The sequence below is a fragment of the Physella acuta genome, unplaced genomic scaffold (assembly GCF_028476545.2).
Source record: "Physella acuta isolate Inbredline_101_S28 unplaced genomic scaffold, ASM2847654v3 ptg000319l, whole genome shotgun sequence".
Lineage (NCBI taxonomy): Eukaryota > Metazoa > Mollusca > Gastropoda > Physidae > Physella > Physella acuta.
In genome coordinates, this window is record NW_026731838.1 from 446,036 (window position 1) to 460,000 (window position 13,965).

A 13,965-nucleotide genomic window follows, 5' to 3' on the forward strand; every position below is an offset into this window, starting at 1 on the left:
AGACAACAGCATCCGGCACCATAGACGAAAACCACACGACGTTGTCTAAAGACCTGCATCTTAAACCCAAGACGGCTGATCTTAACAGTACGTCACCGGTGAAGCCTGTTCAAGATTCCGAATTGAAAATAGTAACGCTTGCAACAAACAGAAATACGAATAATAAGTCAAAGAGGATAGAAGATGTATATGAGGTCAAGGAGGGTGAATCAAGGAAAATCGACTACAAAAATATTAGTGTTAAAAGTTCAAGTAAAATAGATAATTTCGACATTACGACTCGAAAATCAAGTAAAATCGTTAACAATAACATTGGAAGATTACGAAAAATCGATAATATCGACCACAGGAATCGAAGTTCAAGTAAAATAGACAGAAACGTTAACACTATTATTACCACTAATACCTCAACGACTACCTCTATACGTCCTACATCTTCACTAAACGCCAGCAGGCACATCAACAGCAACATAGGACCTTGCGTTGAATCCACGTACGTCCGCTGCGGCGAAGTCCCACACCCCAACACGACCAGCAATAAAACGTTCCGTGTCGCGGTGATCAGGAAGAACGACTGGATGACCGATGCCCTCTTCGACTTCTCCAAATGCCACTACAACAACTGTCGCTACGACGGGCTTGACCTCAGCGAGCAGACGGATGTGGTGCTGGTCAACGTGGACTGGATCACGGACGACTCGCTGCCCAAGAGAAGGTGGCCGCACCAGCTGTATGCGGCAATGACGTGGGAGGCACCGCCCAATACCAGAGCCGGATTTCTGTCCAGTCAGTAGCCAGGTTTTTATAACGGTTCAACGTGGCAGTAATTACATTTATAGAGTCCTTTGCTAGTGGCAATAGACCCCCCCCCCCAACTAACACATTAAAGTCTGTTTAAGGTACTGTCAGTTGTAAACTTTTTATAGCGGTTTAGCGTGGTAATAGTAATACACATACTTGTTTAGTCTCTGTCTCTGTAATTTCCTTCCTCACACACATTTCTGTAATCTCTGTAATTTATTCCCCCCAACATACCTGTGTTCTTCTTCTTCTTCTTCGTTCTTAATTTTTGATTATGGTGGAGGAATTAGACAACAAGTCCAACTTCATGGACAAACCGGACTGTGGTTTCCAGTTTGTCAGGTGTCCCATATAATTTTTCCCTGAGTGGGGTGGGCTGGGGCCAGTGTCTGCCTCTTGCCTGGCTATACAGAGTACAATCCTGCATACCTGTGTAATATCTGTAACTTCCTCCATTCATTACACCTGTGTAATCTGTGTAATTTCCTCCCTCCCACATACTTGTGTAATCTCTTTAATTTCCTCCTTCACACATTTGTGTAATTTCTGTAATTTATTTCCCTACACATTTATGTAATCTCTGTAATTTCCTCCCTTTATTACACATTTGTAATCTCTCAGATGCCAACTTATCATGGAACTTTGCCTTCAACCTTACCTTCACGTACAGGAGAGATGCCGATATATTTTTACCTTACGGGATTCTGGAGTTCAAGCCGCTTGCAAAGAATGTGCAACCTAACTATTGTAGGTATAAAATATTTGATGGATAAAAGAATAGATAGATGGATTAATGGGCGGATTAACGGATTAACGGATGAATGGATTAATGTTGTTGTGGTTTGAAGAATAAAATAATACGGATACATTGATGGATGAATTATTGGAGATATTTTTAAATGAATAGCATTCAAGGTGAATGGATGGAATAATGATTGGAAATATGTCTGGAAGGAAGAACAATTAGATAAATAGATACAAGAAGAAAAAATAATGGATGCACGTTTCGGTGAATGGATTAAAAACATAGAAAAGATATAAAAATGCATAGATTTATGAATAAATTATTGGAGGAATAAACGGAACACTAGGTATCAAATTGGATATATAATAAATTTTTAGAAAGATATATGATTTTAAGGAATAAATAGTAATTTTACTTGTTTGAGCTATTTGATCGTGTCTTTATAAGTAATCTTTTGGTCACCCCTTATTTTTAGAAAATATGTATATATATATATATATATATATATATATATATATATATATATATATATATATATATATATATATATATATATATATATATATATACATATAGGAATGTATAAAGATAGGTAGTGAAATGTGAGTGTGAAAGAATGTATGGAATAAATCTAAATATTTACATTTTAAGTAATCATGTCTATATAATGTATTTGTTTGGTACTATTGATATTGTCAAGTGTAGCTAATCAGACCCCACCCCACGTTCTCATTGTGTTTCCTCTCAGACGAGATTGCCAAGAGAAAAACTCGCTTTTCAGCCTGGTTGGTCAGCAACTGTGAGACCAATTCCAAGAGAGAGGACTACATCGACCAGATGCAGGTCTTTCTGGATGTTTGAAATGGTCGGGTGGTAGAGCTCACGAGTGCTTACACGCAGAGTTTCTTCCAGGCATCTCTTTTACCGCTCCCCCCGAACAAAATGAAATTTATATAATTTATATAGAAAATATATACTTTTAACAGTGTCCGCCCCCCCCCCCCCGAAGAAAGTCTACCGCCCCCACCCCCCCCCCGAAAATTTCAAGTGCCCTCCGGAGAAAAAAGTCTGGAAGAAACACTGCTTACACGACAGTCTCGAGTTCGGATCCCGTGTGTGTGTGTGTGTCTGTGTCTGTGTCTATATGTGTGTGTGTGTCTATGCCTGTGTGTGTCTGTGTGTGTGTCTAGATGAGCATTGATCTCTGAGATGGTAAGATTTAGGTTTATGTCTACCTGTGTGTGTGTGTGTTTGTGTGTGTGTGTGTGTGTGTGTGTGTGTGTGTGTGTGTGTGTGTGTGTGTAGATGAGCATTGAACTCTGAGTTTGTAATATTTTGGTTTATGTCTATTTCTGAAGTTATACCTTTTTTAGACCTGTCAATAAGTCAGATGAAGTTGATTTTTTGACCACTGCAAATAAAGTCGTAACTAAGAGCTATATTGCCTACACATCTTTATTGTGATTCTTGTTGGTTAGGCGCTAATGAATGCTGGGATGAACCAAAATTTGTACCTCGAAACTTTTGGGATAGCATTTTTGACACGTCGACTTTCTTCTCCAGGGGGGGGGGGGGGGGGAAGGTTGACTAAAATTTTCGGGGCGGGGGAACGACACACTAATAAAAGTATATATTTACATTTTGTTCGGGGGAAGGGGGGCGGTAGACGTTTTTTCTCCCGAAGAGATGCCTGGAAGGAACTCTGGACTTGTTCTGTTGGAATAGATTTCCTTGAGCACCAACCAAACCACATTTTTATTTTTATTTCCCCAGAAATATGTAGTCGTCGACACGTATGGTGGCTGCGGACGCCCGTGTAAAAAAGACTACTGCGCCTCCGTCTTCACCGACTACAAATTTTACCTGGCTTTTGAGAACTCCATCTGCCATGACTACGTTACAGAGAAGTTCTTCAAAGTCTTTCGTCACGACCTCCATATCGTGCCTGTAGTCCGAGGCGGGATCGATTACAAAAAATATTTCCCCCATGACGTGTTCATAGACGCTGCTGATTTCAAATCCCCGCGGGACCTTGCTATTTATTTAAAAGATCTTGGTAAAGATTTGAAGAGGTACAGTGGATACCTTGAGAGGATTGATCAGTACGTCTGGGGGCAGAGACCTACGGCTGGGTGTGTCGTGTGCGAGTTTCTGCACACGAAGGCGATGGGGAGAAAGATCTACAATATGACACGGTGGATGGGGGATGGACAGTGTGTTCTGTAGCTTCTCACAGCGGAGTTGGAGAGTGCGGGCCCGTGGTATGTGTGTGTGTGGGGGGGGGGGGTGCGCGTGACACCATTCAGGTAGTGACACCATAACGAAAAAAATAAAAACAAAAAAATTACATGAAAAAAATCAGCATTTTCAATTATTTTATTAAATTGTTAAAACGTTTATGTATGTTTATGACACTACTTCGAGGAGAGGTTGACACCAAATTAACTATATTTGAGTACATCGCCGGCTGAAGACAGGTGACACTATGGGTTACCGTACTTGACACGACAAATTAGTCATTTGTAATTATATTTGTATGTGAAAAAATTATGTTTTTTCTCTTATTGTCTAGATAACATAGTGTAAGATAAATCGCGCGTATTACAATACAATAGTTTTACTGATTGTCTATTGACTTTAAGAAATAAAATAAACACACTGGCCTTACTTCAATCAGCTTTGCGGCATACAAACAACAGGAATTTAATTTCGATTTTTCATTCGGAATTTTAAAAAAATTGTATTTTAGTTTTGTGATGTGTTTTTAGCCAATGTGCGTACTGACCGGCTAATTAGTGAAGTGACAAACTTTGTGTTTTGATTCTTACACATATGAAACGATATATATATATATATATATATATATATATATATATATATATATATATATATATATATATATATATATATATATATATATAATATATATATATATATATATATATATATATATATATATATATATATATATATATATATATTTATTTTTACATATATATATATATATATATATATATATATATATATATATATATATATATATATATATATATGTTTGTGTGTGTGTTCGAGTGTGTATGTATATATATATGTATATATAAATATGTGTTTATGAATATATATTTCTTTTATTAATTTTGAATCTGAAGAACTGTGTGATTATGGGAGTGCTCTTAATAGCAGATTTACAATGCAGTTTAGTACTTCGAACAAAATATTCGACGGAAAGTATTCTTGAACTTGGAGCTCATTGCATAAAAAACGAACAGGTGAACAGTAGAGTTGACGAAATCAAGCAGGTAAGCGAGGTACACGATAATCCAATACGGGGTTTTGATGAAGTTGCCGTTGTAGTATTGGACATTGAGCATCTTAGCGATGTAGTTGGTCACTCTTGGGATGAGGTTTAGGATGTAGATGTAGATTATCACTAGCAGCATCTTGAGTACTTGCTTCTCTTTCTTATCAAGAGGAGGTTGAAACTTGATATAATTTGATACTTGATTACTACGACATGATGTAGATTTGTGTAGGTGGTACCAGATGATTAGTGTACTGGTCACCATGATGGTTAGGCTTAGGGTCGGGTACAAGAACCCTAAGGGGGCGCTGGCTTCCACGTATCTAGCACCGTAGGTTCTGTAGAACTCTGTGACCTGATTCACGAAGACAAATGTTTTTGAATTTTCGTTGTAAACCCAAGCCGGCTCGTAGATGAAAAATAATGGGAATAAAGAAGAAAAAACGACGATGGAGATTATCGCACACACTGCAATTGTTACTTTAACCGTGATGATGAATTTAACCTGTAGGGGCATACCTACGCACAAACATCTCTCTAGCGCGATATATGCCCCGAGTAAATACGAAATATTACTGCTAATGTTGTGTATATAGGATAGTTTGAACAGAGTGTAGTTCTGCCAGACTGTCGCGAATGTTGGAGAAAAGAAAGATATCGGTCCGTGGAGGCGTTGGCAGGCACCAAACGTGACTCGGAGCAGATCCCAGAAGGCGATGAAGGTCATGGAAATGTTGACCGTGTCTTTGAATCCTTGTTTGGTGAAGACGCAGATTTCGATGATGTTAGCGACGATGCCGATGAGACAGACGAGCAGGTTCACCCATTGGTCGATGATGATCTCCAGCAAATCTGGCCCCACCCCCTGCCAAACCGTGACCTTGAGAGTCGTCTGCGAGCCACTGGTGTTCTGATTTCCGGTTGATGGGACGAGTGTTGGTGTATCCATGGTGATTTTTCAAACAAAAATTTCACCTGCCTTCTCGACGAAAGATTTTACGCTGATTAATTGAAAACAAATAATGTAATTTGGAATTAATAATAAAAAATCACTGTTCTTGTATAATTATATCCTTAGTGAACTCACACATCAAAATACATTAATTTTCTATTTAATTATTTCAGTCTCTGGAATTAAGAAAAAAAAACAATTAAGAAATAATGAAGGTATGAAAAACGAATTGGTCCATAAACTAATTCCCGAAAGGCTTTGGTATGCATGAAAAGCTTCTAATTAAGGAAGATGTGAGATAACAATTACATTTTTCTTTGAGATTAATTACAAATAATTAAAGATCTTTAACTTCGTGTTTTCAATGTCTTGCATAGTTTAAAGAAAAACATGCTAAATTGTGAAACAGCACTAAATTAAATAAACGAATCTCAAGTTTCGGTTATGATTTTAAAATCGGTTTTCATTTAAAGAAACAAAGTATAAAGGTAATCACATTGTAACGATCCAGTGTGACGCACCAATTATTTTAATAATGCAACTCATTTTAAGACAAAAAAAAAAAGGTCGTACACATCGTTTTCCTTATAATTTATTCTTTTATTATTCCATTTCTACTATAACTGCTTAAGGATGGATTGTCAAATTTTATGCATCCAATTAAAAAAAATTCTCAACGGAAAGATCACATTATGTATGTTCTTAAACCGTTTTTATTTATAGAACGCAGCTGAAAAAAAAAATTTAATTCCAATATCTCTCTACGCGCTATGCAGAGTTTCAATATTTTTTTAGTGTGTGAACGTGATTAAATAAGTTAAAGAAAAAGGTATTTACTTATAAAGCACATTTAATTTGCTCTCTCTAAGTATGTTTGTATTATGATAGCGTACCTTTCTACAGAAGAATATTTATCTTATTAAATTTATCTTTTTTAAAAAAAATAATGTGTATATTATAACAATATGTAATACGCTATATTATTGTAATCTGCACAAAAGCCATCCTCGTATGTTAAACATGGCGTTGTTTATCTTGTTCTGTTGTCAAAACATTGTATCACATTCAATAGTAAAACACGGGTATACAAAAATAACTATATTAGTATATTGTATACAGTGTGCATTATAGAATTGATACCTGAAATATATACCTTTTACTTAGCAACAAACTAGACGTATTGTTTTGTGATCATCAAGTGGTTACATAATTATACAACACTTACAACATTTAAGTGAGGTTTTTTTATCTCCACTACGGAATTTGTAAATACAGCTTTACTTTTTCAGACATCTCATATTATGTAGTGTCTGTATTTAATTTTGTTATTTACGGTGTTTTGAAGATTTCGCAGACTTGTAATTATATACCAAAGAAATTGGTCATAAATATCAGATTTTATAACATTGAAATAATAGTAGATAGAGGATGAAAACAGTGGAAATCAATATCGTTAAATTTTATACACCCTATAATCTGATTTAGTTGAAATTGTATTTGAAATACGTATAGGCCTACATTAGCTATTTTAAATAAATATTTTAAACCTTTGTTTTCTTTGAGTTATATGAAAGAAACAATAGTCGTAATTGTCACAAAATATATATTATTAAAAACTTGTATGTACTATATATGCATTTATATATATATATGTACATATATATATATATATATATATATATATATATATATATATATATATATATATATATATATATATATATATATTGATATATGCATGTATGTAGGCCTATACATATATATCTTCAGGAGAGCAATAGCTTTGCTGGTGGTAATAAATTTGGATGTTTTGAAAAAATTACGTTGTAAGCCGAGATACCTTGAACTCACCAGATGGAAAATCAATTATCGATGAGCTTACAGAGAACGTGGATGAGTTGTACGACCTGCTTCAACAGGGTTCGTTTGGTTATTGATTATATTGTGGTTTTATTTGTTTCATATACTATGATTAGTTACATGTAATAAGTTTGATTTGGCTCTTATTATTTTACGTTTTATAAGCATGGAGTCATGTTTGATAATTACGTCATTTATGAAATTGTAATGTAAGCGTCCAAAGACTGACAAATTATTTTTTGTGGGAAATATTTTAAGGGAATGATGTAGGCTATTCATGCTTCCAATCGAATTTATAACCAATGTATATTTACAACTTTCTTGTTCTATCTTTACAGGTGTTGCTGTTGATGTCTTGGAGACTAAAGTTTAATGCCTGCAGAGTAAAGCTAAAAACTACTTAGAAAACAATGGCATTATTGGTGAGTTTTTGAAATAATTTCATCATCATGTTGTCCCGTTCGTTCCCAAAACAAATAGTGTATTGAAGTAGAGTCCATCTGTTTCACTGGGCTCGACATAATTGTGATCGTGTGGTCAGTATTATGGGCAATCGTCCTTGTTTCCCTAACGTGAATTAGGTACCCATCAGAGCTGAGTGGACTCAGGGAACTCCTACAGACTCAAGCCTGAGATCCGAACTCGAGACTTTCCGGGTAGCATTCTAGCGCTCTACGACACGGCCACACCGTCCCCTTTAAAATAATACACCCACAACAAATCACAATAATAAATTCTTCATTAAAAACTCCATTCAGTATTTCCAGTTCCTGATGCTGATATCGTCGAAACCCTTCTGGACGTGTCTGGAAGTGTTAATGACACTGGCATTGCCGCGGCCATCTTTGAAGGTAAACACACAACTCATTCGCTAAAAGATTTCCGACAGTGCATTTGGTATCATGTCGATCCCTCTTAACTGTGTTGGTAGTCTCACTAATTATAGCAAACCCGGTGTGTGTTACTTTTACTCTAACCCTGATTATTGAACCCTGATTTCTCATTAAGTTAAAACCATATTTGTAAACCCCATGTCTTCTCACGTTAAAGGACCCGTAGCATATGAATCCAGAAGAACAATCAACAGTATGTTAATGTTCAGGGCGCTCATAGACCAAGCTGCAGAAGAAAAAGGTATTTCTCATGTCAACAGAGGCGTAGCGAAGGGGGGGGGGGGGACATATGTCACCCTATGGGCGCCAAAATGGGTTGAAAAAAAAATTAAAAGCTCATTTTAGATGCAGTTTTGAATTATAAACATAAAAAAAATATAGGGTGGGGCCGCCTCTGAATGTTAACAATTTTGGTGTATTATCCAACAAAAGTATTCATGATATTTGGTTCACATATCGGTTTTTGTATGTAGTTGAGCTCTTATTTAATACAAACTATTTTTCACCAATTGTATACGTTTTTTTTACCACCAGCGAAGCATCAGGCTAAAACTTACAATCAACTCAGAATAATAAATACATTTATATGTAACTTCACTATGTCTATCGACATGTAACCAATGAATTCAGACAACTGGAATGTCGGTGCTAACTACGACGTAGGTAAAGGTGCACTAGGTGGAAGTTTGGTATACACTAATAAAAACTTCAGTGCCCGAGCACAGGTAACTTGAAGCTTGGCAGGTGGATTTGGTGGAGGCATTGGCTTATCCTACACGTTCGGATAAATCACTGAAGGCATTGGCTTATCTTACACGTTCGGATAAATCACTGAAGGCATTGGCTTATCCTACACGTTCGGATAAATCACTGAAGGCATTGGCTTATCTTACACGTTCGGATAAATCACTGAAGGCATTGGCTTATCTTACACGTTCGGATAAATCACTGAAGGCATTGGCTTATCATACAAGTTCGGATAAATCACTGAAGGCGTTGGCTTATCTTACAAGTTCGGATAAACCACTACAGGCATTGGCTTATCTTACACGTTCGGATAAATCACTGTAGGCATTGGCTTATCTTACACGTTCGGATAAATCACTGAAGGCGTTGGCTTATCTTACACGTTCGGATAAATCACTGAAGACGTTGGCTTATCTTACACATTCGGATAAATCACTGAAGGCGTTGGCTTATCTTACAAGTTCGGATAAACCACTACAGGCATTGGTTTGACTTATACGTTCAGATAAATCACTGTAGGCATTGGCTTATCTTACACGTTCGGATAAATCACTGGAGGCATTGGCTTATCTTACACGTTCGGATAAATCACTGAAGGCATTGGATTATCTTACACGTTCGGATAAATCACTGAAGGCATTGGCTTATCTTACACGGTGGGATAAATCAATGAAGGCATTGGCTTATCTTACACGTTCGGATAAAACACTGAAGGCATTGGCTTATCTTACACTTTCGGATAAATCACTGAAGACATTGGTTTTCTTACACCTTCGGATAAATTACTGAAGACATTGGCTTATCTTACACGTTCGGATAAATCACTGAAGGCGTTAGCTTATCTTACCCGTTCGGATAAATCACTGAAGGCATTGGCTTATCTTACAAGTTCGGATAAACCACTACAGGTTTGGTTTATCTTATACGTTCAGATAAATCACTGGAGGCATTGGCTTATCTTACACGTTCGGATAAATCACTGAAGACGTTGGCTTATCTTACACATTCGGATAAATCACTGAAGGCGTTGGCTTATCTTACACGTTCGGATAAATCACTGAAGGCATTGGCTTATCTTACACGTTCGGATAAATCACTGAAGGCGTTGGCTTATCTTACACGTTCGGATAAATCACTGAAGGCATTGGCTTATCTTACACGTTCGGATAAATCACTGGAGGCATTGGCTATCTTACATGTTCGGATAAATCAATGAAGGCGTTGGCTTATCTTACAAGTTCGGATAAACCACTACAGGCATTGGTTTATCTTATACGTTCAGATAAATCACTGGAGGCATTGGCTTATCTTACACCTTCGGATAAATTACTGAAGGCATTGGCTTATCTTACACGTTCGGATAAATCACTGAAGGCATTGGCTTATGTTATACGTTCGGATAAATCACTGAAGGCATTGGCTTATCATACAAGTTCGGATAAATCACTGAAGGCGTTGGCTTATCTTACACTTTCGGATAAATCACTGAAGACATTGGTTTTCTTACACCTTCGGATAAATTACTGAAGGCATTGGCTTATCTTACACGTTCGGATAAAACACTGAAGGCGTTAGCTTATCTTACACGTTCGGATAAATCACTGAAGGCATTGGCTTATCTTACACGTTCGGATAAATCACTGAAGACGTTGGCTTATCTTACACATTCGGATAAATCACTGAAGGCGTTGGCTTATCTTACACGTTCGGATAAATCACTGAAGGCGTTGGCTTATCTTACACGTTCAGATAAATCACTGGAGGCATTGGCTTATCTTACACGTTCGGATAAATCACTGAAGGCATTGGCTTATGTTATACGTTCGGATAAATCACTGAAGGCATTGGCTTATCATACAAGTTCGGATAAATCACTGAAGGCGTTGGCTTATCTTACACTTTCGGATAAATCACTGAAGACATTGGTTTTCTTACACCTTCGGATAAATTACTGAAGGCATTGGCTTATCTTACACGTTCGGATAAAACACTGAAGGCGTTAGCTTATCTTACACGTTCGGATAAATCACTGAAGGCATTGGCTTATCTTACACGTTCGGATAAATCACTGAAGACGTTGGCTTATCTTACACATTCGGATAAATCACTGAAGGCGTTGGCTTATCTTACACGTTCGGATAAATCACTGAAGGCGTTGGCTTATCTTACACGTTCAGATAAATCACTGGAGGCATTGGCTTATCTTACACGTTCGGATAAATCACTGAAGACGTTGGCTTATCTTACACATTCGGATAAATCACTGAAGGCGTTGGCTTATCTTACACGTTCGGATAAATCACTGAAGGCGTTGGTTTATCTTACACGTTCGGATAAATCACTGAAGGCATTGGCTTATCTTACACGTTCAGATAAATCACTGAAGGCATTGGCTTATCTTACACGTTCGGATAAATCACTGGAGGCATTGGCTATCTTACACGTTCGGATAAATCACTGAAGGCGTTGGCTTATCTTACAAGTTCGGATAAACCACTACAGGCATTGGTTTATCTTATACGTTCAGATAAATCACTGGAGGCATTGGCTTATCTTACACGTTCGGATAAATCACTGAAGACGTTGGCTTATCTTACACATTCGGATAAATCACTGAAGGCGTTGGCTTATCTTACACGTTCGGATAAATCACTGAAGGCGTTGGCTTATCTTACACGTTCGGATAAATCACTGAAGACGTTGGCTTATCTTACACATTCGGATAAATCACTGAAGGCGTTGGCTTATCTTACAAGTTCGGATAAACCACTACAGGCATTGGTTTGACTTATACATTCAGATAAATCACTGTAGGCATTGGCTTATCCTACTCGTTCGGATAAATCACTGAAGGCATTGGCTTATCTTACACGTTCGGATAAATCACTGAAGGCATTGGCTTATCTTACAAGTTCGGATAAACCACTACAGGCATTGGTTTATCTTATACGTTCAGATAAATCACTGGAGGCATTGGCTTATCTTACACGTTCGGATAAATCACTGAAGGCATTGGATTATCTTACACGTTCGGATAAATCACTGAAGGCATTGGCTTATCTTACACGGTGGGATAAATCAATGAAGGCATTGGCTTATTTTACACGTTCGGATAAAACACTGAAGGCATTGGCTTATCTTACACGTTCGGATAAATCACTACAGGCATTGGTTTATCTTATACGTTCAGATAAATCACTGGAGGCATTGGCTTATCATACAAGTTCGGATAAATCACTGAAGGCGTTGGCTTATCTTACAAGTTCGGATAAACCACTACAGGCATTGGTTTATCTTATACGTTCAGATAAATCACTGAAGACGTTGGCTTATCTTACACATTCGGATAAATCACTGAAGGCGTTGGCTTATCTTACAAGTTCGGATAAACCACTACAGGCATTGGTTTATCTTACACGTTCAGATAAATCACTGTAGGCATTGGCTTATCCTACTCGTTCGGATAAATCACTGAAGGCATTGGCTTATCTTACACGTTCGGATAAATCACTGAAGGCATTGGCTTATCTTACATGTTCGGATAAATCACTGAAGGCATTGGCTTATCTTACACGGTGGGATAAATCAATGAAGGCATTGGCTTATCTTACACGTTCGGATAAATCACTGAAGGCATGGGCTTATCCTACACGTTCGGATAAATCACTGGAGGCATTGGCTTATCCTACACGTTCGGATAAATCACTGAAGGCATTGGCTTATCTTACACGTTCGGATAAATCACTGAAGGCATTGGCTTATCTTACACATTCTGATAAATCACTGGAGGCATTGGCTTATCCTACACATTTAATAAATCACCGGAGGCATTGACTTATCTTACACGTTCGGATAAATCACTGAAGACATTGGCTTATCTTACACGTTCGGATAAATCACTGAAGGCATTGGCTTATCTTACACGTTCGGATAAATCACTGAAGGCATTGGCTTATCTTACACGTTCGGATAAATCACAGAAGGCATTGGCTTATCTTACACGTTCGGATAAATCACTGAAGGCATTGGCTTATCATACACGTTCGGATAAATCACTGGAGGCATTGGTTTATCTTACACGTTCGGATAAATCACTGGAGGCATTGGCTTATCTTACTGGTAAACATGTGATTGTATTTTTGAAGAAATAAAAAGGTAAAATCAATGATCAATTGTTTCCATTTGTGTCAAGTTTTAATTTTAAAATAAAAAAACAGGTAGTTAGTTAGCCAATAGCTTTCCATGCATCTCTGTCCTGGGCTAGTCTCTCCCAATTTCCCCGGGTTATCCAATCTTCTTGGTGTCTTCTTCCAGGTCACGTCTCCAGTTCTTTCTTGGTCGGACTCTTTCCTTTTTATCCTGTGGATTCCAGGTAAGGGTCTGTCTTGTTATACTGGATACAGGCTTCCTGAGTGTGTGGCCAATCCATCTCCATTTTTACAAGCTTTTATTTAACTCACTTCCTCTGTCGTCAGTCGACAGTCTGTCGTCAGTCTAGATAAAAACGCAGGAGTGAAAATTCGGACAGTTCTACTTGACCGTTACGATTCACAGTTGGCACATGGGAGAAGACAATGCAATCTGAAACTAAATTTGACTTAATTGGATGCCTAATTAATTTTTTTATGAATTAATTAAAATTTGGACCGAATTAGTAGGCATGTCT

The 13,965-nt window shown here is 37.4% G+C and overlaps 2 protein-coding genes across 2 annotated transcripts; one reads left to right on the forward strand and one right to left on the reverse strand.

Moving 5' to 3' along the window:
- The first annotated feature begins 578 nt into the window (after positions 1 to 578).
- LOC131940484 (alpha-(1,3)-fucosyltransferase C-like) lies at positions 579 to 3,772 on the forward strand. The gene is made up of 4 exons (XM_059299143.1): positions 579 to 786; positions 1,423 to 1,548; positions 2,295 to 2,389; positions 3,320 to 3,772. Exons 1-4 carry the CDS (start codon positions 579 to 581, stop codon positions 3,770 to 3,772), a joined length of 882 nt encoding a protein of 293 aa, XP_059155126.1.
- A 971-nt stretch (positions 3,773 to 4,743) lies between these two features.
- Positions 4,744 to 5,796, reverse strand: LOC131940485 (uncharacterized). The gene has a single exon (XM_059299145.1). The coding sequence runs from the start codon at positions 5,794 to 5,796 to the stop codon at positions 4,744 to 4,746; it is 1,053 nt and encodes a 350-aa protein (XP_059155128.1).
- Between the last annotated feature and the right edge of the window lie 8,169 nt (positions 5,797 to 13,965).